Source organism: Hyperolius riggenbachi, chromosome 2, assembly GCF_040937935.1.
Source record: "Hyperolius riggenbachi isolate aHypRig1 chromosome 2, aHypRig1.pri, whole genome shotgun sequence".
Lineage (NCBI taxonomy): Eukaryota > Metazoa > Chordata > Amphibia > Anura > Hyperoliidae > Hyperolius > Hyperolius riggenbachi.
This window is the reverse complement of record NC_090647.1, coordinates 309,968,625-309,995,856: the sequence shown is the minus strand read 5'-3', so window position 1 is coordinate 309,995,856 and position 27,232 is coordinate 309,968,625. Positions and strand designations below refer to the sequence as shown.

At 41.3% G+C, this 27,232-nt stretch overlaps 1 protein-coding gene and 1 long non-coding RNA gene across 6 annotated transcripts in view; one reads left to right on the top strand and one right to left on the bottom strand.

The window, feature by feature from the left end:
* LOC137546516 (angiopoietin-2-like) overlaps positions 1 to 20,340 on the top strand; it is a 142,964-nt gene extending 122,624 nt beyond the window's left edge. For all 5 annotated transcript variants that reach the window (XM_068269075.1, XM_068269071.1, XM_068269073.1 and 2 more), the window contains 5 exons: positions 703 to 827; positions 7,439 to 7,540; positions 12,030 to 12,196; positions 18,710 to 18,840; positions 19,588 to 20,340. In XM_068269075.1, the coding sequence (XP_068125176.1) occupies positions 703 to 827; positions 7,439 to 7,540; positions 12,030 to 12,196; positions 18,710 to 18,840; positions 19,588 to 19,748 (686 nt within the window). In that variant the 3' untranslated portion in view covers positions 19,749 to 20,340. The remainder of the gene's footprint in view (positions 1 to 702; positions 828 to 7,438; positions 7,541 to 12,029; positions 12,197 to 18,709; positions 18,841 to 19,587) is intronic.
* Positions 1 to 26,405, bottom strand: part of LOC137546519 (uncharacterized) — a 100,461-nt gene extending 74,056 nt beyond the window's left edge. Inside the window, exon 1 of the long non-coding RNA XR_011026274.1 lies at positions 26,330 to 26,405. This is a non-coding gene — a long non-coding RNA (uncharacterized lncRNA). The remainder of the gene's footprint in view (positions 1 to 26,329) is intronic.
* Positions 26,406 to 27,232: the final 827 nt, after the last annotated feature.

Below are 27,232 nucleotides of genomic sequence, written 5' to 3'. Positions count from 1 at the left end.
AGGGTTAACGTCAGGACTCGAACTTCTGCCATTATGCAAAGTTCCCCAACCCTGTCCTCAATGCCCACCAACAGTGCAAGTTTTGTACAAAACCACAAACATTCACAGCTGGGATAATTAGTGTCTCGGCAATGCTACCTTTGTGAATTTCCACAAAGCATGCACTGTTGGTGGGCCTTGAGGAATGGGGTTGGAGAACACTGCTGAAATGGGAGTGTTTGTCAATTGATGTAACAGCAAATGTCCTGCATACGTTAATCCACCTGCTGCTCCCATAGATAGGAAGTGACATCATTGATTGTTGCCGTGTGATGCTAGGGTGCGCCACACCTGGATATAATGGGAGCAGGATGAGTAATGTCAAGTATCAAAAAGGGGAACTCAAGGAGGAGACAAAGGGATAACTATACTTACATCTGTAAGGACATATAACCTTTATAGACAGTGAACAGTCGTAAATAAAGTATCAGATTCTCTATTTCTTATGTTATTATAGCCACTAAGGTCCAAGGTCCATAGAAGTCAAAGGTACAGGAAGTGAAGGAACATATTCTTAATGGGATAAATACAGCAGTAAGAACCCAGTATAGATTATGTTGCTTTTCCACACTATTCAAAAATTAAAATACATTGTTTCAGGAGTTATGTATCTCAGTACTTTGCTAGCTATAGTTTAATATTATGTATCTATTGTTTGTCCAGATATTCCAGTCTTGCCAAAGGAAGAACAAGTGACTTTTAGAGACTGCGCTGACGCTTATAAATCTGGACTAACAACAAGCGGTGTTTACACGTTACAGTTCTTGAACTCTACAGACACCGTACAAGTGAGTAGCTATGGCATCTTATTGGGGAAACATGGCCACTAGAGATGATCAAAGATGTGCAAATACTTTTAAGTTGATGCTAATTTATGCCGTTTTTTTATGCAAATATATGCAGTTTAAAAATGGACCAATCAATTTAAACCTGGGTCCATTTTCAAACTGCATATACTTGCAAGAAAATTTGCATAAACTTAGAAGTATTTGCATCAATTTGATCATCCCTAATGAGCACCAGTCTTTATAGAGTTTCTTTATCAAACATTTGGTAGTTAACGTAATTAACAAAAGTGTAATATCAAAAAACTGGTCCCTAATTCAAGAAAGGGGATTTAGCAATAGTCATAGTGACTGCTATGTGGTAGAGGTGTCATCTGGTCTCTGATCTGTTCACTGCCCATTTAATTTTTGTTTTTCTCTTCCCTATCACCACCAGGCACATATGTTTAGATGAACAGGGTGAGTTCAGGGATGGGTGTGTGAGATGCTTGGGGATTTAGGGTATCAGTAGGTGTGCACTGAAGCCCATCCTGCAGAGGTGTTGTGTTAGTTGTCCTTTGTCCATTGCAGTGATGGAACGCAAAGTCCCTTCCAGCACAACTTTTTTAGACACTTGACAGAAGTCGCACTTGTTATAGATAACATGCTACCTATGACATGTCCATTGCAACAGACACAACAGAAGTGGTAAGAACTATAGAGGCTGTGCTCTGGACAGTCACTTCAGACCCGCTATGACTGTCTATGCTATGACACCATTCTAGTGTGACCCTAGCCTAAGTCGTTTTTTATTGCTGCCTTTGTCCTCATTAGAGATCCACATGCTAGTTATAATGCAAACTTGAAAAAAAATCTTTTTAAAACAAAATTCATTAACACACATATGGTAATTTTGATTGCCAAACAGTTCCTTAAGAAAAAGAATGCTGTACAATTCACATAAACGCTCAAAGAACATGTGTTAACACTAGTGGTTTGGATGAATAATAGCAGTAATAGCAACTGTCTAAAGTTACACAGAGCATACCACATAGCTTTGCATTTTGATGATATTTTTCAGCACATAGCTGTAGCCAGGAGGAAAGAAATGACTACATAATGACTTGTAACGCACTATCAGTAAGTTATGGAGAGGAAAACAGATCTTCCACCTAGCTAATAGCACTTAAGTGGAAGCGAGTGTGCGTCTTGTTTGACAAATAAGAAGTATACTACACTGGAGAAGGTGTTGAACTGCTTAATTATTTGGATGATAGATTGTTTACTGTGACAGGATAAAAGGTGTTTCGTATATAAACCTGACCACTGCCAGGAAATGCTAATTGCCGAGACCTCATACATTGTGATTCCACATGTCTAAAGAATTCCAGCACTGCAAAATGGAAGCCACCTGCACTTCCAGCTACAACTAGCTTCTATTAAATACTGTTTATTATACTTTTCTCACTAATGGAATGCAGCAGGCCTAACACTTTTGAAAATTTTTCCATAAAACTAAGAACACTTCACTTCCATAAGTGGTAATTACAGAAAGAGCAGGAGGGCACATCCTGGTTAGAGTGAGAACATCTGTGGACTTATGTCTAGTTATCATGCCCATGTGGGCACCTTCAATTGATAGATATACAGATAGATAGATAGATAAATAGATAGATAGATAGATATACTGATAAATAGATAGATAGATAGATAGATAGATAGATAGATAGATAGATAGATAGATAGATAGATACAGTATCTCACAAAAATGAGTACACCTCTCACATTTTTGTAAATATTTTATTAGGGATGGTACAAATCCACAATTTCTTCGAATCCGAATCCGGATCCGAATCTAAAAAGGTTCTCGAATATCTCGAACCTTTTGAATCCCGAATCTAACGAATCCTGCACATAAGGATTGTGCAATCCATGGTATAGTTGCCCGCAGTATAGGTACCCAGGCATAGGTGCCCGCAGTATAGGTAGCTAGGTAAAGGTGTCTTCAGTATAGCTAGCAAGGTATAAGGGCCTTCACTATAGGTTGCAAGGTATAGGGGCCTTCACTATAGGTTGCAGGGTATAGTGGCCTTCAGTATAGGCAGCAGGGTATAGTGGCCTTCAGTATAGGCAGCAGGGTATAATGGCCTTCAGTATAGGCAGCAGGGTATAGTGGCCTTCATTATAGGCAGCAGGGTATAGTGGCCTTCAGTATAGGCAGCAGGGTATAGTGGCCTTCAGTATAGGCAGCAGGGTATAGTGGCCTTCAGTATAGGCAGCAGGTTATAGGGGCCTTCAGTATAGGCAGCAGGGTATAGGGGCCTTCAGTATAGGCAGCAGGGTATAGGGGCCTTCAGTATAGGCAGCAGAGTATAGGGGGCTTCAGTATAGGTAGCAGGGTATAGGGGCCGTCAGTATAGGCAGCAGGTTATAGGGGCCTTCAGTATAGGCAGCAGGATATAGGGGCCTTTAGTATAGGCAGCAGGGTATAGGGGCCTTCAGTATAGGCAGCAGAGTATAGGGGGCTTCAGTATAGGTAGCAGGGTATAGGGGCCTTCAGTATAGGTAGCAGGGTATAGGGGGCTTCAGTATAGGTAGCAGGCTATGGGGGCTTCAGTATGGGCAGCAGGGTATAGGGGCCTTCAGTATAGGTAGCAGGGTATAGGGGGCTTCAGTATAGTTAGCAGGCTATGGGGGGCTTTAGTATAGGTAGCAGGCTATGTGGGTGCTTCAGTATAGTTAGCAGGCTATGGGGGGCTTCAGTATAGGTAGCAGGCTATGGGGGTGCTTCAGTATAGGTAACAGGCTATGGGGGGCTTCAGTATAGGTAGCAGGCTTTGGGGGGCTTCAGTATAGGTAGCAGGCTATGGGGGGCTTCAGTATAGGTAGCAGGCTATGGAGGGCTTCAGTATGGGGGGCTTCAGTATAGGTAACAGGCTATGGGGGGCTTCAGTATAGGTAGCAGGCTATGGGGGGCTTCAGTATAGGTAGCAGGCTATGGGGGGCTTCAGTATAGGTAGCAGGCTATGGGGGGCTTCAGTATAGTTAGCAGGCTATGGGGGGCTTCAGTATAGGTAGCAGGCTATGGGGGGCTTCAGTATAGGTAGCAGGCTATGGGGGGCTTCAGCATGGGGGCTTCAGTATAGTTAGCAGGCTATGGGGGGCTTCAGCATGGGGGGCTTCAGTATAGTTAGCAGGCTACGGGGGGCTTCAGTATGGGGGGGCTTCAGTATAGGTAGCAGGCTATGGGAGGATCAGTATAGGGAGCAGGCTATGGGGGGCTTTGGTATAGGTAGCAGGCTATGAGGGGCTGCAGTGTAGGTAGCTGGGTAATCCTCCTCCTTCCCCCCGCAGCCTCCTCCACTCGTCACCTTGCATAAAAAAGGAGAAGCAGCCTCTCACCTCCAGCGTGGAGCCCGGAGCTGCAGACTTCTCCTTCACTTCTTAGTTCCCCCTAGTGGCCGCCGGACCGGCTCTTACTGATGACGTAGTAAGAGCCAGTCACTAGGGGGAATAAGGAAGACTGCAGGAGGTGTGCCGATCCGGGCTCCACGCTGGAGGTGAGAGGCTGCTGCTTCTTCTTTATGCAGGGAGGTGAGCGGAGGCGGCGCGGGGAGCGGGAGGAGGACAATTGCGAGCGGGTAAAGCGGCTGATGCGCGGCGATGCAGCGTCGGGATTCGGTTCCACGAATCTCGAATATTTCCTAATATTCGAGGGATTCGCCGCATTCGTCGTCCCATCCCTATATTTTATTATATCTTTTCATGGGACAACACTGAAAATATGACACTTTGATACAATGTAGAGTAGTCAGTGTACAGTGTATGGAATGCAGCAGGCCTAACACTTTTGAAAAATGTTCCATAAAACTAAGAACACTTCACTTCCATAAGTGGTAATTACAGAAAGAGCAGGAGGGCACATCCTGGTAAAAGTGAGAACATCTGTGGACTTATGTCTAGTTATCATGCCCATGTGGGCACCTTCAATTGATAGATATACAGATAGATAGATAGATAGATAGATAGATAGATAGATAGATACAGTATCTCACAAAAGTGAGTACACCTCTCACATTTTTGTAAATATTTTATTATATCTTTTCATGGGACAACACTGAAAATATGACACTTTGATACAATGTAGAGTAGTCAGTGTACAGCTTGTACACTAGAATAGCATTCTGAGTGGACCCTGTCCTGGTAAGCCACTGTATAGTCTTGACCACCATGCTGCAGCTCAGTTTCATAGTGTTGGCAATCTTCTTAGCAACAGTTCTTTTTTTTTTTTTAAGATCGTCAGAGAGTTCACTACCATGAGGTGCCATGTTGAACTTCCCGTGTGTCACAAATATTGCCTTTGAATTCCCGCCGGTGGCAGCATTTGTGGGTTGGCAGCAGGTGTCTCTCCTAGTGCTGGAAACTCTGCAATTCCTCGGATCACATGAAGATGGTGCTCTGGAGACTTTCTGACCATTGTGCAGCATATTTAAAGTGTACCAGAGACGTCAGCTATTAATGATTCTTTACTAACCTGGGGCTTCCTCCCTCGCTGTCCTCCCGCGTGCCTCTGTTAAGTGGTATTCGGCTCAGTGACGTCAGCAGGGGGCCTTCTTCGTATGCGGAGAAGACCCCGGCTGACGTCACTGAGTCAGACTGGACCCGACTGAGCCGAATACCGGAGCTGATTGCGGCTTAACGGAGGAATGCAGGAGAACGGCAAGTGACATATCCATGCTATGGGGCTGGAGGAACCCCCGGGTAAGTCAGAAATCTTCAATAGCTGACAACTCTGGGTTTCTTTAAGCTTGTTTCTACGGCTGGACATTGCTAGATCATTTTGCTGATTGCCTTATGTTTCTGGCCATCAGTCCTTGTCTCCACTGCCCTGTACCCTGCTCCTGATATCTGTCTCCCTGGTATTGACCTTCTGCCTGTCTGACTATCCTCCATTGCTTACTGTCTGAACTTCCTGATATTCTGGTTATTGACCCTGGCCTGTCTCATTACTGTCTTGTGTGCTGATTTTGCTCATAAGTTCCTGTACATATATTGCATGATCATTGCCCCATGTATATTTGCCATTGTGTATCTATTGTGTGATCCATGTTCCTGTGTATTACCATTGTATATATTGTGTGATCTGTGCTCTTGTTTATTTTGCGCTGTTGTATACTTTAGTTTAGCTAGTCAGTCAGGGTGGAATCTGTGGGGTACCGTGTGCCTCTGATTGCATTCATACATATATGTATATACAGTTTATGTGTGTGTATATATATATATATATATATATATATATATATATATATATATATATATATATATATATATATATATATACATCTGCATGCACAGATCATTACACAGTGACCATTATAAGAGAATGTAAGAGAGAGCACCAGATTTACCACACCTGCTCCCCATTCACATTTGAGATCTCAGGACACTAACAACTAACATGACCCCGGGTGGAAAAATGTCTAATTGGGCAGAATGTTCACATTATTCACTTAGGGGTGTACTCACTTTTGTTGCCAGTGGTATAGACATTAATGGCTGTGTGTTGAGCTATTCTAATGGGACAGCAAATTTACACTGTTAAACAAGCTTTACATTTTATCCTAGTGTCATATCCTTAGTGAAGTCCCATGAAAAAATATAATAAAATATTTACAAAAATGTGAGTATCTCAGTTTCACGAGATACTGTATAAAACTCAAAGTTAATTTTTACTTCAGATTCCCTTGTTCCTAGAAGTCTTCTGTGTTTGCTAGAAGTTTTCTTACTTGTACCCTTGCTTGTAGCCAAATTTGCATGGTTTTGTGCATATAAATTAATTTGTGAGCAGATATACTGTATGTACAAACGTAACACAGACTTCTTTCATGGGTGTTTAATGTTAAAGAGGAGCTGTTAGGTATAAGGTCTCAGAGAAAATAAACACATATATCAGTAGCTAAATATAGGCTGTACTTACATTACATATGCATTTCACTGTCCACGTTTGGATTTCACAGAATTTTTATATAGTATTTGCAGAGAATGATGCTTCTGACAGCTCATGGCAGGTTCCATGTTTCTGTCTCCTATGAAGCCAAATGTGTCGTCATGTCCTGCCTGCTTCCTGATCACAGAAAAGCTCGTACTGAATAACAGTAGTGTGCAGTGAATATTAATTAGCCATGTGGCTAGGAACAATAGCGGACTCCTGCAGTGTACTCTGCTGGGAGATTTATCAGTGCTGTGCGCTGGACTGAGTTACATGCTATTGTTACTTGACCCTGTAACTTCTCATTAGCAGCCGAGGGGAGAGCCCCAGAATGCTTTGCAGTATGGAATGCGGCTTGAGTCTTCTTAAGAGCTTGGGAATAACAGCTTTGCTGATAAGCACACATCAAATGTAAGAGAGATTTTTATCTTCAGTAATGCCTTTTTGGCTTCCTTCTAAACTGTTTAACACAGGAGAATAGAGGTTTAAATTAGCTTTTGTAGCCTGACAGTTACTCTTTAAGTAGATAATATGAAATCATCAGAAATGTAAAAATAAGCTAAAAAACAAAGCAGGTATTAAAAGCACTAAGCCGTTCACTCCACCAGGACTAAAGTATTTAACATTGCTCCATTGTCTTGTGCAGGCATTGTGCGATATGGATACTGCTGGAGGAGGTTGGACTATTTTCCAGCATCGTAAGGACGGATCTGTGAATTTCCACCAAGCATGGAAAGAATATAAGGAGGTACTTTATTAAGCAGTACAACTTTACACTGCAGTTTGGAGTCAGAGTTGTGAAATGCTTCTACTTTTTAAAAGGAATGCAAAAATATTGTTCCTCTTGTTCTTCTGAGTTAGTTACTGTTTGGCCAATTGCTATTGTGATTCACACTGCAAGCTACTCCTGCTTGTCCTTTCCCTCCCCTCACCAATAAATAAAATAGGCTGCCCGAGTTGCATGCGTCAAATTTAGTGTTCACACTATCACCTTTCACACCAAAACAGATTACTCTGATGACTTGTATAGAAATAGTAAATAGCCCTATCAAAGGTCCCTTTGTCAGAAACATGGAGGCAATCACTATGTTTCAATAAAAACTCAATAGAGAGTCGTGCAAAGTTTTTATTTTTATAGAAATTAGAAGGTAGGATGAGTCCTACAGGGAATGCCCTTTGAGACGTATGTCTGTTTTCAACCCAAATAACTATGTAACTATGTAACCCCTGTACCAGAGTCTACTGGTTCTTTGCCCTATCATAACCAGTTTCTTAATTGCTCGTTGAAAGCCATTTTGGGTCCTGGAGCCAGCCAGAGAAGAGGGGTCTTGGCCACTGGATTCTTTATCTGGATGTTCCACCTGTGCAGAGGGGACACAGGTGCTGTTATAATTATGCAGCTGAGTGGGACAGGATCTGGATCAGAGCTCTTTGCAAAACCCCTGCTCTCCATAGATTGCTTCATTAGACTCCAGAGAGGCTGTGCTTTGCTTTGTATTTGCTTAGTCAGTAGGTTATACAGTGTAGTTGTCACAAGCTTAGCAAAGCCACTGTTTATTTTGTTTGGTAAATGTTTTTGTTTCAAAATAAACTTACAAAAAGACGTCTGTAGTTGAAATATCCAGAATGTCTTTTTGTCTCTAACAACTACCTGTTGCTATGGGTGATCTCACATCACCCAACAGGGGGTCATTTTGAATTTAGGCCATGTTTGCATGATATTCTCCACTGCTTTCCAGCCTGTTCTATATTAGGACAATCATTTTCTTTTTGCAGAGAGTGTGTGAATTTTCAACTTTAAATGTGAAGTGAAAAAAAACGAATGAGATAATAAATTGTATGTGTTTTACTAATGGCAAATAGAACATTAGTAATGTAGAAGTGAGTCTCAAATTTTTTTTTTTCAGTTTAGGGGCATCATTTTTAGGACTGAATTGTAAACGGCAGTCATGGCCGTCTGATGTAAAATCTGCTTTGATGAGGTGCATTAAAAACAAAAGCAAGGACCCTTTGAACCTTACAGCACTAAAATCTTACCATCAGCCTTTCCTCAGTGCCATCTATTTACTTTTCAGGAAAACAGGCTAAAATTGAAAAACTGTTATTTTCAGTGATTGTTTTGCTATAAAAATGCTGATATGTATTGTATAGATGAGGTGAGAAATGGGTAAGGAGAGGCAAGTCATGAGAATTCAGTCAACCCCCGTGGCTTTCATCAAGTTACAGTCATCCCATAATGTATCCTAAATAATTTTTACATTTTCCTGTAGTGTTCTATATCAGGACTCTCTTGCAGATCAAACGTTTGTTTATGGTCAGTTGTTATTATTTTTATTATGTAGTATTTATATATTGCCAACATCTTCCGCAGCACTACAAAGAGTATATTGTCTTGTAACTTAACTGTCTCTCAGAGGGGCTCACAATCTAATCTCTACCATAGTCATATTTCTATGTACAGTATGTATCGTGTAGTGTATGTATCGTAGTCTAGGGCCAATTTGGGGTGAAGCCAATTAAGTTATCTGTATGTTTTTGGGATGTGGGAGGAAACTGAAGTGCACGGAGGAAACTCATACAGACATGGGGAGAACATACAAACTCCATGCAGATAGTGCCCTGGCTGGGATTTGAACCATGGACCCAGTGGTGCAAAGCGAGAGTGCTAATCACTAAGTCATTTTGCTGCTTGTAATAAAATAATGATATTGCATGTAGCTTTTATTTACTGAGGTGTCCCTAAGTGTTGATAATCATCATCTCCCCAACTCTGAGTTCTTCATCAGTTCCATGTATCACTGGATCAATGTTCCCTTAATTGCTAATCCTTAAAATAGACACCACTTGCAATGTACTTTTCTGACAGCTGGATCTGCAAAACATTAGTGCGTGGTTGAGTTGCACATACCATTTCACCATTTGCAATAAACCGGGTCATGGGAGATTAACTGGCTCGTGAAGTACATAGTGATGTATGTGCTCATAGTTATGTTGTTTTTGTTTCTATAGAAACAAGAGCATTTTTAACATTTGCACATTCATTTCAAACTCTAAATATGTTCATCTTTGGAAAGTATGTTAAGATCTTGGCGCATGCAGTATTTTTTTATTAATAAAAGTTTTGTAAAATGATGATGAGCAGGACACAACTGCTATATATGATGATAAACAATAAGCAGCAGTGACATTCATCTAACATAGGCATGCCATCTATTATCTGTGATCTCATAAACAGAAAATATTTAGCTGGGAATAGGATACTGGATTTAAGTGAATAGCTCCAACATTCTTACTTTTTCAGCCAATCCTGACCTCTACTGACCTTGACCTTACTCCTCTACCTAGCCTACCTGTCACCTAACCTGAAATACTATGCCTGAGCCTAGCATTCCCCTCTTCCCCGCCTAATACTACCCTTAACCCTTTTTTATGGAGCCTTCCTAATGTCTTAACATAACCTTTCACCCAAGCTAGGGTTACTCACCATAACCCTTGAGATGCTCCTAAACCTGATTTATCTTTAATCCTAACCTAGTTTGATACTTTCACTGAACCTTGTATTTGAATCCAAACATAGCCCTAACCTGATCCTAACACAAACCTAAACCTATCTATAATACCCACCCAAATCTTTCCTGACTCCCCCAAAGATACTAGCAAGTAGCAAAACCTCTCAGGATAGTAATTAATGTAGGTATGCTTTATGCTCCAGTTTAATAGGAGGAAGAAAATATTATTTAAGGGGGGTAATTTTTCCATATTTACCCCCATTTACCAAGAACATATGGGCAGAATTATTGGCTAGCTATAAAACTGGATATATGCTAAGTAAGGTTGATAAGGCTGGTTAGGATGTTAGATTGTAAGGCCATTTGTGGTACAGGGAGTGTTGTGGTGTTGCATAAATGTATACCATTAATTTGAAAAGCTGGGATATATACTGTCCATAGTGTCTTGCCAACACTCAGATACTTCCCCTTCCTCCTCTGCAGTTGCAGCCAAGTCCCATTCTTGTGGTTTTCCAAACATAAAGCAAACCTGAACTGAAAGTCAAAAGAGAAGAGTCAAAATAACCACACACAGGTCATACTTACCTCCTGTGTAGTCTACTACCCAATCTCTTTCTCCTCTCCTGCGTCCCATTTGTCCACTGTGATCAATGGCATTCTCCCTCCTCCATTTTGATAATGGCCATTACCCCAGAACAGCTTCCTGGTCAGCACACTGTTAGACTGTAATATCGCCCACTTGAGTCATAGAGAGACACTGACATTACCTTGCACATCAGTTGTCCTTTCAGTTATAACTGACAGCAACTGATATATTTAAGTTCTGACAAAGTCTTGCCAGAAATGGAAGGAATCATTGTAAGAAGAAAATAGTGAGTTTCTGAGAGGAACTGACGGTGAGGTAATACGTAATATTATTCGGTTCAGGTTCACTTTAAAGCATGCGTCACATGCAGCTTTAGAGGAGCAAAGAACAGTTTAAAAAGCAAGCTTGTCACCAAACTGTCAACGGAAATTAAAAGTACATACCAAAAGATTACCTTAAAGAGGTACTCCAGTGAAAATGTAATAAAAAAAAGTGCTTCATTTTTACAATAATTATGTATAAATGATTTAGTCAGTGTTTGCCCATTGTAAAATCTTTTAAATCCCTGATTTACATTCTGACATTTATTACATGGTGACATTTTTACTGTTGGCAGGTGATGTAGCTGCTGCATGGTTTTTTTTGGCAGTTGGACAGCAGTAAACAGCTAGTTCCCACAATGCAACAAGGTTCACAGACAGGAAACTGCCAGGAGTACCACAGTCCTCAGAGTTTCTTGTGGGAGGGGTTTCACCACAATATCAGTCATACAGCGCCCCCTGATGGTCTGTTTGTAAAAAGGAATAGATTTCTCATGTAAAAGGGGGTATCAGCTACTGATTGGGATAAAGTTCGATTCTGAGTTTCTCTTTAAGCATAATCACTGTCAATATGATCACATGTTCTTGACAAACAGTTATATACATACTTCTGTTTCCAGTGATTAGTTGTGCAGGCCCTTATGTTTACTGTTGGAATAAACATATGTGTGTTACATATAGGGTTTAATTTTAATCCTCACATACTCCTGTCTTTGCCTACTGCATGTTGCTGCCATTAGCTCTAAATATTAAGTATTTTGAAAGTTGTCATATTCACATCTACCAAAGAAGAGATGATGTAACTTATTTGTGTCAAAACAGGGGTTTGGTACGCCAGCTGGAGAGTATTGGCTGGGCAATGAATTTGTTCACCAACTGACATCCCAAAGCTCCTATAACCTTAGAATCCAGCTGAGAGACTGGGATGGAAATGAAGCATATTCTCTGTATGACCACTTTTCTCTTGGAAGTGAAGATCTTAATTACAGGTGGGAATAACAGCAATGTGTATTGGTAAAGCCTGCTATTCCATGTGGATATCTCTTAGTAAGAAAGATGCAACATAACAGCAGGGGAGGGTATCCACAGTTCTTGTTTATTGTGAAGGACCACTATTGTGTAAAAATTGTAAAATTTCAGAAACATACATATAAAATGTACATTTCTCCCTGAGTAAAATGCACATATCATTTTTTTACTATGTCATTGTCACTTACAATAAGTAGTAGAAAACTAACAGCTCTGACAGATTTTGGACTAGTCCATCTCCTCATGGGAGATTCTCTGTACTTCCTTTAGACCTCTTTTACACCTTAGCGTTCGCACAAAAATGTAATCTTGTCGCAGAAGCAGTGATAGTCCTATGGGACTATCACATTGATCCTGTTGCAACGCATTGTCCTATCATTGCGACGCAAGAGCTGCAGTGCATTCTGCGTGTTTAGCCTGGAGGTGAGGTATACTTTGATTGTAAAGTATGCCTCACTGTATGGTCATACCTCAGTGGTACTGTGCGGTGTGATCTTTCATGGCAGTTGTGGTGTGATTGTAAAACAACCGCACTGCAATGTACTGTGCCAAGTGGGAAAGAGGCCTTCTTTACAAAAGCTCTCTCTGGAAAGGATTTATACAGAGATACCAGCCAGCCTACCTAATTGTTTGCACATTATTTTCACAGTTGGACTGAGCAGCTGCCATTTAGTAATTGCTTTTGTAAAGAAACACCTAAAAATCCCCCATGAGAAGATGGACTAGTCCAATATCTTTCAGATCTGTCAAATTTACTTTCTATTGTAAGTGACAGCAACATAGGGAAAAACGTAATTTATAGTGCATTTTACTCTGGTTTTTGTATATACCTTGTACTAGGAACATACTTTAAATGTTGTAATAACTGGGACAAATGGGCAAATAAAATGTGTGAGTTTTATCCATAGTAGCACGTTTTATTTTAAAACTATAAGAAAACGAGAAATTATGATTTCTTTCCATTTTTTCTTATTATTCCTGTTAAAATGCATTTGAAAGAAAATAATTCTTAGCAAAATGTACCACCCAAAGAAAGCCTAATTGGTGCCAAATAAACAAGATATACAGTAGGTCATTTCATTGTGAGAAGTAGTGATAAAGTTATTGATGTGAAAATTGCTTTGGTCCATAAGGGGAAAACCCTCTCAGTGGTGAACCGGTTAAATGCAAGGGAAAGTGGGTATTCAAAATTTGATGCAATCTATAATTGATCTAAGAGCATACTTATGCATTCTAGAGCTTTCCTTTAAAGTGATGGCTTACTATAACATAGAAATAGTAAAAGTTCATTAAAGAAGCTATGTATAGCTGATGTATTATTGTACTGTAATAACTGAATGGGTCCCTTGAGAATCTAAAATAGCGGCATATAGTGTTACCTCTTTTATCCATCAGAATTTGCCAGTTCACACTAGGAAAGTTGTATTATAAAAGTTGAGGTCAACCCAGGTCAGAACTTTGATAATAAATACCACAGAAACTCTACTTGTTTTTACATAACTACATAACTTTATTGTCAATAAACATAACTGCCAAACTCATGGCAGCCTGACACACTTCACGACAAACAGGACATGTGTCTGTGTGGGTTGGAAGGCATCTTGTTTGGAATGGACCCATTGTCATTGTCCTGACAGACAAAAAGCACCTTAGATAAACAAATGGAAATATCACATGGTATTTAAATTGGCTTGGCACACCAGTACCGGCATACGCTGCTTTTGTGCTCTCACAGACGTCTGATGCTGCTAAGCTTTGATGCCGTATCCAATAGGAAAGGAGCTCACAATAGTGCAGCAGACCAAATATTATTACAGAATTGAAAAAACACAAAAGCAAACCTACAATAAGAAGACTAGTGCTACTTTGTTTGAAGCATCATGACCATTCTATGAACTCATTATTAGTTTGGCAAGTGACAATCACAGACAATTTGCCTGGCATACCTTTAAAGGAGTAGTGAAGGGGTTAAAAAAATAGTTAAACTAACCAGCTGCTCGGAAGAACAGAAGAGACATGATGCAGCCCTTCAGCAGGTAAATACTACACTGCTCTGTTATGCTACTCTGCTATGTAGGGTGTTTGAGAGCTGTACAGTGGTAGCAGTATTCAGTGACCTGGAGTTTACGCAGATGCTATATGAATATACCTGGAGTGACGTTTAAAGGGGAGGCCTCATGCTTTCAGTAGTAACACAGTAATGGCATTGGACATTATGCACTTACTGGTGTAGAGTTGGACACACAGGTATAGATAAGAACTTTTGAGTAATAAGCTAAGCAGGAGCACTCCATGTCAAGTAGCAGATGCAAAAACAAATACAATCTTGTGATACATCAAAGGGGAAAACAAAACAAAGGTTGCCAGTATAATATAGTATATGTTTGTATATATTGATTTGTAGGGCTACTTTTGAAGATAGAGTACAGGCCCAATACTGTCAAAAGAACAGGAGATTAAGAATTAGTTTAAAGGTGAATACCTAAAGTAATTAAAGGGATGAGAAATTTGTCAGGGCTGGGACTCACAGGAGCTGCTTTGGAAGCACCTGCAGCATTTTTGAAGCGATTGTCCTTCAATTGCTCGCAGAAAGCGTTTTTGCAGCAATTTTACCACCCATAACCCCTAAAAAAGGAAAACAGAAATCGCATACACTGTACAAATTGCTAGCATTAAATTTAAAACCCAATCAAAATTACCAGAAATTGCAGGGATAAACTAGAGAGGAACAGATGATGAGACTCTGCAGAGCTATAGTTGCAGTGCTGGTGACAAAGAGTTACTCTCCCAGCAGCATAGAGAGGAGGTGGATGAGGTCAATCAGCTGTGTGGAAGAGTTACTGGTGCCCCATCCCAGCTCCTTGCTGACTACTTCGTGTACTGTTCAATACAGCCTAAAAACAAGCAGTTTTGCAAACCCAGCAAGCCTGGAAATGAAAATTAACCACTTCAGGATCACAGTTTTTTTCGACTTCAGGACAAGAGCAATAACTTTATTGCTACTTATCAAACTGACAGGATCTATATATTATTTTTTGCGGGACAAACTAGGCTTTCTCTGGGCAGTACTTTTTGCTAACCATTATTTTATTTATACGTATTTTGCAAGGAAGAAGTAGAAAAAAATGAAAAAAAAAATCACCTTCTCAGCTTTCAGCCATTGTAGTTTAAAAATAAAATGTGCTATTGATGAGGAAACAGACACATTTTATTTGCTCATCTGTCCCCGTTATTACAATGTTGAAATTGTGTCCCTAGTACAAAGTATGGCGATAATATTTTATTTGGAAATAAAGGTGTCTATTTTTCCGTTTAGTGTTTTTTATATTATTATTCCAAGACTTTAATTACAAAATACACAGTAGTGACATACATATTAACAAATTCCCTAAGGTAACCATTTATATATATATATAGGGTAATTAAATAGTTTTTTTTATATATATTTTTAACCTCTTCCTCCCCACCCCATAAGTACCAAAATAAAACACTTGTAAAAAAAAAATACACCATATATATATATATATATATATATATATATATATATATATATATATATATATATATATATATACATATATATATATATACAGTGGCTTGCAAAAGTATTCGGCCCCCTTGAAATTTTCCACATTTTGTCACATTACTGCCACAAACATGGTTCAATTTTATTGGAATTCCACGTGAAAGACCAATACAAAGTGGTGTACACGTGAGAAGTGGAACGAAAATCATACATGATTCCAAACATTTTTTACAAATAAAAAACTGCAAAGTAGGGTGTGCGTAATTATTCAGCCCCCTGAGTCAATACTTTGTACAACCACCTTTTGCTGCAATTACAGCTGCCAATCTTTTAGGGTATGTCTCTACCAGCTTTGCACATCTAGAGACTGAAATCCTTGCCCATTCTTCTTTGCAAAACAGATCCAGCTCAGTCAGATTAGATGGACAACGTTTGTGAACAACAGTTTCCAGATCTTGCCACAGATTCTCGATTGGATTTAGATCTGATCTTTGACTGGGCCATTCTAACACATAGATATGTTTTGTTTTAAACCATTCCATTGTTGCCCTGGCTTTATGTTTAGGGTCGTTGTCCTGCTGGAAGGTGAACCTCCGCCCCAGTCTCAAGTCTTTTGCAGTCTCCAAGAGGTTTTCTTCCAAGTTTGCCCTGTATTTGGCTCCATCCATCTTCCCATCAACTCTGACCAGCTTCCCTGTCCCTGCTGAAGAGATGCACCCCCCGAGCATGATGCTGCCACCACCATATTTGACAGTGGGGATGGTGTGTTCATAGTGATGTACAGTGTTAGTTTTCCACCACACATAGCGTTTTGCATTTTGGCCAAAAAGTTCCATTTTGGTCTCATTTGACCAGAGCACCTTCTTCCACATGGTTGCTGTGTCCCCCACTTGGCTTGTGGCAAACTGCAAACAGGACTTCTTATGCTTTCTGTTAACAATGCCTTTCTTCTTGCCACTCTTCCATAAAGGCCAACTTTGTACAGTGCATGACTAATAGTTGTCCTATGGACAGAGTCTCCCACCTGAGCTGTAGATCTCTGCAGCTCGTCCAGAGTCACCATAGGCCTCTTGACTGCATTTCTGATCAGCGCTCTCCTTGTTCGGCCTGTGAGTTGAGGTGGACCGCCTTGTCTTGGTAGGTGTACAGTTGTGCCATACTCCTTCCATTTCTGAATGATCACTTGAACAGTGCTCCATGGGATGTTCAAGGCTTTGGAAATCTTTTTGTAGCCTAAGCCTGTTTTAAATTTCTCAATAACTTGATCCCTGACCTGTCTTGTGTGTTCTTTGGACTTCACGGTGTAGTTGCTCCCAATATTCTCTTAGACAACCTCTGAGGCCCTCACAGAGCAGCTGTATTTGTACTGACATTAGACTACACACAGGTGCACTCTATTTAGTCATTAGCACTCATCAGGCAATGTCTATAGGCAACTGACTGCACCCAGATCAAAGTGGGCCGAATAATTATGCACACACTACTTTGCAGTTATTTATTTGTAAAAAATGTTTGTAATCATGTATGAATTTCATTCCACTTCTCACGTGTACACCACTTTGTGTTGGTCTTTCATGTGGAATTCCAATAACATTGATTCATGTTTGTGGAAGTAATATGACAAAATGTGGAAAACTTCAAGGGGACCGAATACTTTTGCAATGTATTTTGATGTATTTTTACTTTTTGGCCACAAGATGGCACTATGGAGTTCTTTGTTCCGTAAATCTAACACAGAACGAAATGTTTACATTTTGTTTCTGGGGGGATTTTTGTTAATCAGCACTGTGAGTCATCGCAGACTCAGTGATCGGGGATGGAAGCATTCCCCGATCACAGGAGGGACAGGTCAGCAGCGATTGCGGACGGAGGAAGTGCCGCAATTGTGGCGGCGTCGGTAAACAAACATACTGCAGACGCTTATCTACTGCAGGGGCGTAGATAAGCGGGTGCTGAGTCCGGAAGTGGTTAATATAGTTAGCATTGTTTATGTGCAATTCACAGCACTTTGTGCATTGAAAAATATGATATATTGCACACACATGCCTTGAACTAATGTTTCAATACTGGATGGGGATGCTTAAATATACAAACATACAAGGGCCCATATGCAATTCACTTTTTCTCCTTACTTTTCTCCTGCGTGACATTTTCACACCTTGGCCCATATGCAATTCCACTTTTCTCCTATGTTTTCTCCTACTAGATAATTATTCATCTTCTATTTAAAATCATTTTCCAGCACTTTTCAACTGAAAAAGTACTGAGAAGTAAGTGCAAAAGTACTATCAAAATTATGTTGAGTATTTTCTTGCTTGCTAGTGGCTTAAAAAGCATCAGAAAGCAAGAAAATACTCCAAATATTTTTGATAGTACTTTTCACCAACATTCGAGTACTTTTTTCAGTTGTAAAATGCTGAAAATTTATTTTAAAGAGAAATTGAAAATGATCTCCTAGGAGAAAACTCAGGTGAAATAGTGAATTGCATATGGGCCATTGTATCTTTCTTACTTCATTCAGTCCAGGTGCTACACTTACACAGATAAGGTCCGTACACACGCCGGACTGCTGGCAACGACGGGTCCGTCGTCACCACCCGCTGGGTGGGCGTTCCAGTGACAGTCCGGCGTGTGTACAGTCTGTCGGCGGACTGATACGGCTGTCTCTGAGCGATCCGCCGGGCGGACCGCTCAGAAACAGCCGTATCAGTCTGCAGACAGACTTTACACATGCCGGACTGTCGCTGGAACGCCCACCCAGCGGGAGGTGACGACAGACCCGTCGTTGCCAGCAGTCCGGCGTGTGTACGGACCTTTACTGTTCCACAGAGTATTGTTTGAATGCTAGTGGACTCCAGTACAACAACAATAATAATAATAATTATAATAATAAAACAGAACACTGTAGGTATGTAACAATATCTCACAATGCTTTTGCTTCTTGCAGGTTGAATGTGAGGGGATACAGTGGTACAGCAGGAAGAATAAGCAGTTTTAGTCCCTCAGGCACGGACTTCAGCACCAAGGATGCAGATAATGACAGGTGCAGCTGCAAATGTGCACAGATCGCTACAGGAGGTAAACTAACATGTTATGGTGATGCATGTGAATGAATGGGCCACAAGTGACATTTATAGAAACACTATATCCATAGTTTACCATGGAGATAGCCAATGAGTTCTCCCACTTCCCACTGCCACCATAGTATTTCCAGCTCCCACTTTCCAGTGTCCCCAATACTGTGTCCTGGCTTTACCATGCCCTTATCAGCTTGCTCTAGCGTCCTGTTGTCTCTGCCACCATGACCCAGCTTCCTAGTGTCCCCATTCGTGTTCCAGCTGCCCAGTGCTCCCAGTATGTTCCAACTCATTTACAGTATCTGCTGCGGCACATCTATGCCCCCCCCCCCCTCTGGGTGACAGTTATCTGAATAGTGGTTTCTGGCCAATATGCCCATATTACACTAATGGCCATCACAAAACATTCCCATTTATGATGTTGCAGTTATCCCTGCTCTCTTTACTGCAATTGTGTTCACTATAAATACTTACACATTACAATAACATCTTCACTCATACAAATACTGGCACATTACATTGAAAATACTCACATAATATTGCAACCTCCAAATTACATTCTCACGCATTACATTGCAACCTTAACTCACTATACTCTCCCCAGTGTACCCCCTTGCTTAGTCTATTCCCAAGTACCATCACATTTGTTCTGGCTCAGTTACTCACAACAATTACCAATGATTGTCCAGATTTATGAGTGATCTCTGTACAGACATACTGGTCTAAAATAAGACTTCTCTGTCCCTAGGCTGGTGGTTTGACGCCTGTGGTCCTTCCAACCTCAATGGCATCTACTATACGAATGGACCTGGCACTGCCAAATACAATGGGATCAAATGGCATTACTGGAAAGGCCCTAGCCATGGTCTGAAATCTGGTACCATGATGATTCGTCCTGTTGACTTCTGAACTAATTGTGTATTGTGACTTTAAACATTTCACTCTACTATTTTTGCTATTTCAGTCAGTAATGGTCTGAACTTTGAGCTGACAATGGAATGTCCGCTGCCAGTTTTGCGTACATTAGTACTCATACAAACAGGAAAGGCTTTCTTGGCAGTGGTAGTAAGTGACGAAGCAATATGCAGGCCATGGAGAGATGCGGTCCTGTACAGCCGGTGTTGCTACTGGAGAAGAACAGCAAATACAGCCCAAAATGTTCAACTTTTGTAATGACTGAAAAAAATGCTCCTTATTGATTTCCTGTTCTTGCTGGATTCATTGCTCAAAGACACCAAATATGATAGGAAACATGCCTGGGACTTTCACACTTGCTGGAACTCACTATGACCTGGATAGTGATAAAATGTATTTAATGCAACTCCAAACAGTGGTGCGCTTGCTTCTCCAAACGGCACATACCGTACAGTCATTTGCCTTGTCTGTGCTTCTCCAGAGAGAGCTGTATGCTGGAAACTGGTTCTCAAGTCATGTTGTATTATACTGTGGGCTCGATTCACAAAGCGGTGCTAACCCAGTTAGAGACTTTAGGCATGATAACCATTGCACCATGCTGGTGAAAAGCCAGTTTAGGCATGATAAGTTTAGGTGTGATAAGTTTAGGCATGCTAAGTTTAGATAAGTGTAGATAGCGTGCAAAGTCCCGCACGCAAAGCAGCGCCATTAAACTCTATGCTAAGTGCACCAGACTTTGCTAGCGCAAAACTTTTGATTAGCTGTGCATTGCGGTGCTAACGCAGTTGGTGCTTAAACTTATCATGCCTAAACTTATCACACCTAAACTTATCATGCCTAAACTTATCACGCCTAAACTTATCACACCTAAACTTATCATGCCTAAACTGAGTTTAGGCGTGATAAAGGGCTTTTTACCAGGGTGCTAACTGTTAGCACCGCTTTGTGAATCAGGCCTGTATGTACTGCTTTACACATTTATTTCATGGTGGGTCAATAATCACAATAGGGGGGGGGAGGGGGGAATGACTTTTAAGTGTAGCTTCCCTTTTTCTGTAAAACAACCCTTATGAGATCTTCTCTATTCATATTCTAGTATTTTAACAAGTAGTATTATACAAATAGAGGTGTTTGCTGACGACTGCTCTGGAGCTCTGCATGTGTTCACTGCAATAGCTGCATGGCATTGATTACACCTGCTACTGAAATGGGTGTGGTTTCTCCAAATGGCAGCTTACATTCCCAGCATCCCTACAGATGAGCAGGGCCCCCCTTCCCTGTTTAATGAATGTCATTGCAGTAAAACTAAAGGAGAGGAAGAGATCTGTTAATATAAACTGGTTTCCTAAAGTTTGATGTTAGTGTAAAAATAAATGCAAAACTTAAGAGAAATAGCTAAATGTCAGAGAAAATGTTCCCAAAAAGGTGGCCGATGTTACTGTGACAGATGTTGCCAGGTTATCTGTAAAGGACAAGGGGAAGAGGGGGGAGGAGGGAGAGCACACTCAATAGACAATTTAAGAAAACTAGTTAGCCAACCGTGGAATAATCTCACCTGAGATTCTTGCCGATTAGCCCATATGGGTTGGTCGGCTGAAGAGCTTGTGTCCCTCTCAAAACCGAGGACCAGGTTTTTCCAGCGATCCTCCTCCACAAGATGTACTGGCTCATATACTCCTCCGTCCACCAAACTTCAGTTCTGGATCAGATGTATTTCCGCTCTTCACAAATGCCACCTACCACTATAGGCGGACGCATTCATGAGTAGGAGTGTCTGCACAAAGGTGTGTTGGATGTGTAGAAGGAACCAAGTTTGTGTTTAGAGGGCTCCACACTGCTCTGCATGCTTTACACTTGTAGACCACTAGCTGCAGGAGATCTTGGTGCCAGGAGCTGGCTCCGTTTGTGTGAGGGGTAATGGCTGGTAGCAGGAAAAAAGGGCGCCGGCAGCTAGTGGACGAAAAGGGCGCCGCCATAGACTCTAATGCAATTATTGTTAATATGGAAAAAAAACAGAAAAAAGGACGCCCGATAAATATCATTAACAACATTAGAACGTTAAAGTTTTTGAAGTATGTTATCATTTTAGAAGCTGGCAACATTATAGTTTTCATCATATTATTTTGTTTGTATGGACAGATTTTACGTTATCAAAGGTATTATAGTTTTTATGTGTAAAAGGGTGTTTCTGCAGGAGGATTGATTAGGGTTAGGCACCACCAGGGGTGGTGGTTGGGTTAGGCACCTCCAGGGGGTGGTTAGGGTTAGGCACCACCAGGGGAGTGGTTAGTTTTAGGCACCACCAGGGGAGGGTTCTGTGTGAGAGTAGGGTTGGGTCAAGCTGTATTGTTGAATTCTTTAAAAAATTTGAATGTTAATATCTATTTGTTATTTATCGCCCATCTGTTTTAAAAACAGGATTTATTGTTAACCACATTCAACAATGATGTTTATCGTTATTACGATTTTGTTATCCACCGGCGCCATTTCATTATCCAGCCCGGCCCTTTTTTCCTGCGCTCTTTTGTCATGCACGCTAATGGCTGAGAGCAGAGATCCACTCTGCTCTACGTGTCGTACACAAGCGAGCTGCAGGCAGCTGGAGAGGTATGTAAGCTGTCAAGCGTGGTGCATGTTAGAAAGGATAAATGGCGTCTGCCGTATAGTGTCGTTAAAAGTATTTACTCTAAATAAACATCCTGTTTATTTCGGACACAAGCTCTTCAGCCGAGCAACCCATATGGGCTAATCGGCAAGAATCTCAGGTGAGATTATTCCACGGTTGGCTAACCAGTTTTCTTAAATGATCTATTAAGTGCCCTCTCCCCCCTCTTCCCCTTGTCCTTTACAGATATCCTTACCACTCGGAGTGGCTTTTAAAGGCGCAGCACGAGCTAATACACTTTGCCCATACTTTACACCGGTATTGCCAAGATTGCTCTCTTTGTCAAGTACAAAGGTCAAACAACCTTTTCTTCTTCAGATGTTGCCAGGACAGGTACACCAATGGGAGAGATCTATATCTCCAGCCGCTGTTCTATCCCCACTGCTGCATCCCCTGTGAACAAATCACCACTGTTCACACTGTTTAATGTGCAATTGCTATACTGTAGATGATGGTGAATACTCAGTGCCACACAGAATAAGGGCACTATAGTCACACACCCTTTGCTTCTTGTTAATATGTTTTCCCTGTGTTTTCCTGTCCCCCCTCCCCGAGGCAAATTAGATTGTGAGCCCCTCTGAGGAACAGAGATATACAGTACATAAATGGTGCTATGCAGTGGCGTAGCTAAGCAGCTATGGGCCCCGGTGCAAGTTTTACATGGGCCCCCAAGCACTCTATACATAGCAATTGATACAGTGCACCAAAACCTGCCAAGGATTTCCACAGTGTCAGAGGTGCAAGAAGGGGATGGATAACAGTTTGTTAATGATTACTACTATTTAAAGCATCTATAGAAGTGATTATTACCAGCACAGGGCCAATAGAGAGCTAATATTGTGCTTGAGCAATGGCCCCTCGGGGCCCCTCTGACCCAAGGGCCCCGATGCGGTGGCTACCTCTGCAGCCCCTATTACTACGCCACTGGTGCTATGTACTCTCTATGCATTGTATCATATGCTGCACAAGAGGGAAAATAAATACAATTCATATTTTTTCAATAATTATTTTTACTGCAAACTCATCTTCAATACGAGTGTTAAATATTGTAAAAATATTTTTATATTACTTAATTGTACTATGAAAATGAATGCCTTTTTTCAATGCATGTACTTGACGGCTGAACTTATATGTTTTTCGCAAAGGAAAGAATAGAGCATAGGTTGGTACCCCACTATCTAGTCCTGAAAGGGGGACAATATGGGGGAAGTGAGTCATCGAGAGTTAATTAGCACAGCAACAGAGTCCCCATGTACATGCAAATGTCAGAAAAATATCTGATTTAACCACTGCCATAGCCCCAAAATACACGACATATAATCCTTATTATGTACAAGGGAACAAGAAACAATAAAACCAACTAAAAACAAGCCCCCCCCCCCCCCCCCCAAAATGTAGTAGATTACCACAGTAACTGTGCCACTCTGTCCAAGTGACTATCACAACAGTCCTGAACAACATATCAGGAAAAGGTAACCGTTTATGGACAGTGTATGTGGCACAATCTTAACACATAACATTAATGAATGTCTGTACCACACTCTCCAAGTAAATAGCACCACGGCCCTGAACACAGTATCACTGTCCATAGACAGATATGTTTTTCCTGATACTTTGCTCAGGACTGTGGTGATATTTACTTGGACAGTGTGGCACAGGTATTCAAATATTGGGATGTGACATAACAGCACTAGTAGCCCATACACTATCTATAGACGGTTACTCCTTCCTGATGCTGTGTTCAGGGCCATGGTAGTATTTACTTGGAGAGAGTGGTACAGACATTCATTAATGCCATGTGTTAAGATTGTGCCACATACACGGTCACCTTTTCCTGATATGCTCACGAGTTCCGAAGGACTTGAATTTGTGATTTAAATGAGCTTAATTGCCTCAGCTGTGCGGCTGGGAGAGAGGGAGTTAGTTACCCATAAGTCCGTCATCTTTCCTGCGTTCCAATCATCTTGCACCGGTCCTATTGGACGTGTTGCAAGACTCACTACCGCACACTTCCTCCTTCCGGCTTGAAGGACACGTGCAAGACGTTTTGAGTGCAGGGAAGACGACAGACTTATGGGTGACTAAATCCCTCTCTCCCAGCCGCACAGCTGAGGCAATTAAAGGGACTCCGAGCACCTCTCATGGGCATGCCTGTAAGACTCCGACCAGTACTGCAAAGTACTTAAAGATGCATAACCTTCTGTAGCTTGTGCTCTCCTCTTTCATTTGATGCCTGAATTGCCGTTCTACACCAAATAGTTTCCATTCGATTTCAATTTAAAAATCGTGGCTGCTATCTTAGCTATGTTATAACTTTCGGGTCACCCCTGCATCACTGAATGAAGCAGGAAGAGGAAGTGACACGCATGGCCATTGCAAGAGGCTCCTCCAAAGGGGTCATAGCATGACTTTGTTGGAAGTCATCTGTCTTAAAGGCATGCCCATGAGAGGTGCTCGGAGTCCCTTTAAGACTCATTTAAATTACAAATTCGAGTCCTTAGAGACTTGTGAGCCCACCACCGGTTGTTATATTCACTTGGACAGTGTGGCACAGTTACTGTGGTAATTTACTAGATTTGGGTCCAGTAGTCATGCCTTGTTTTTATTTGGTTTTATTGTTTCTTGTTCCCTTGTACATAGTAAAGATTATATGTCGTGTATTTTGGGGCTATGGCAATGGTTATTTCAAATATTTTTCTGACATTTACATTTGTATGGGGAGTTTGTTTCTGTTGCTGGGCTGAACTTCTATGAACTGGTTCCTATATTCAGAGTATAAGTCCTGTTTCTTTATACATATTATTCTGTACTGGATAGCATGGAACTTCTTTTATGAGCCAAGCTCCTGATTCTTGCTAGAATTTTATGTCTAAAATCCATTTTATTGTGGTGTCAGACTAACTAATCTATCTTTGCTCAAACTGTTGTGGTCTCATAATATTCATATTTTTGTACTTTGAATTACTGTGCTATTAAATTATACTCAAACCAAATAGCCTCTGTTTTCCGTTGACCTTGGCTTCCACTGGATGTAAGAATGTCTGAGCTCAAATATTCCACAAGATAAACTTGAGTTTTCAAGTATAAAGTGAAAAGGGTACCCATAGGTCAAGTACATCTGGGGAATTGCTTTATGCTTACTCATCCACATAAAATGCCTAATGCCCATTTCACATTGAGTGTGAAGAAGGCCTTACAGTAGTCTGGGCCTGTGCAGTACACTCCTGGTGACATCAGCGGGAGCGAGGACACGGCAATGCAGGCGCAGTGGTTTTCAGACTTTGAAGTCTGAAAATCCAGAAGTGAACCGGAGGTGGGGCCGGAGCATTGGTGAGTGGATGCGCGGGTACAGGATGTCTGCAGGGGACCATTAGAAGTCCCGGGTAAGTTCAACTCATTTTCCCCCGACCCCCTACAGTATTCTTTTAAATAGTGTACCTACTTTCAAAAGACGGGTGAGCATGCCAGACGCAGAGAATACGCACTAATCCCCGCTGCCAAGCACTTCCTGGATGCATCTGTGTTCCATACAAAGGAAACCGAAAGTGGTCATAATGTTACTAGACAAATGGAGGCTATACTAGACTAATGTGAGACTGGCCGGATGCTCAGAGGGAGAAAACACTCCCCTAGTAACTGCTCCTCCCCTTATACTAACCACAACGCTCATTGGAAGAGCGTGAGATAGAAAGGGACGCGCAGCATGATGTTACAGCCGTGTAATCTCCCCATCACCAGGGCAACCATAAAACAAAAATAAAAAGTTTGTTTGATGGAAAAGGTCATCGGGCACAAGAAACACAGCGCTCAGATGCCTATACATGGAGCTGGCCATCTAGGAAGTGATATACAAAAATAATAAAAAATATTAATGTATGATAATATCTATGTTATTAAACAGGGGACTCACCGACCTAGCAGCAGTAGGGTATGCACAGCAAACTACAGCCCGACCTGGCCACTTGTACACATTGCATGAATTCACTATTAAAGGTGAAAAAAGGAGAAAATATTAGAAAAAATATAATATAAAATCAACAAAGTCAATATATACAAATAAGCAACCTACAGAAACACTGATAAATCATTACGTTCATTGAGACCAAGGGGTCCGACTGCATTGAAAAATGAAACAGTAACTCTCTCTATGCAATAATTTTTGTATCCAGTCCCCACCCTTCCTATCTTTATTAAACTTCTCCAAACCCCAAAATGTATGTTTTGTGGAGTCACCTGCGTGCACCTCATTCATATGTTGCATAACCCTGGGACAACCCTTTGCACGAGGGTTGCCCAGGGATCTGCAACGTTCCTGGTAACGGTCCTGCATCATTCTTGTAGACATTCTTATGTAAACGAAATGATAAGGGCAGATTAACCACTTGAGGACCGCAGTGTTAAACCCCCCTAAAGACCAGCCCATTTTTTTGCTAAATTGGCCACTGCAGCTTTAAGGCCTCGCTGCAGGTCCGCACAACTCAGCACACAAGTGATCCCCCCCCCTTTTTCTCCCCACCAACAGAGCTTTCTGTTGATGTGTTCTGATCGCTCCCCCAGTGTTTTATTATTATTTTTTTTATAAATATTTGTTATTTTTTTAATACATTTTACTGTAGAAAAAGGCTGGCACCACACAAAAGTAGCTGTAACGATTGTGGAATTCTCTCCGTGATCAGCGCACAGGATGTGCGCTGACACTGCGGAAATCCTCCACAAACGTATAATTTGCGGGAACCCGGCAGAAGGTGCAATGCACCTGTAGAGGGAAATTCCTGTCGGCAGGTGGAGCTGTGGAGTGCAGAGGAACAGCTCC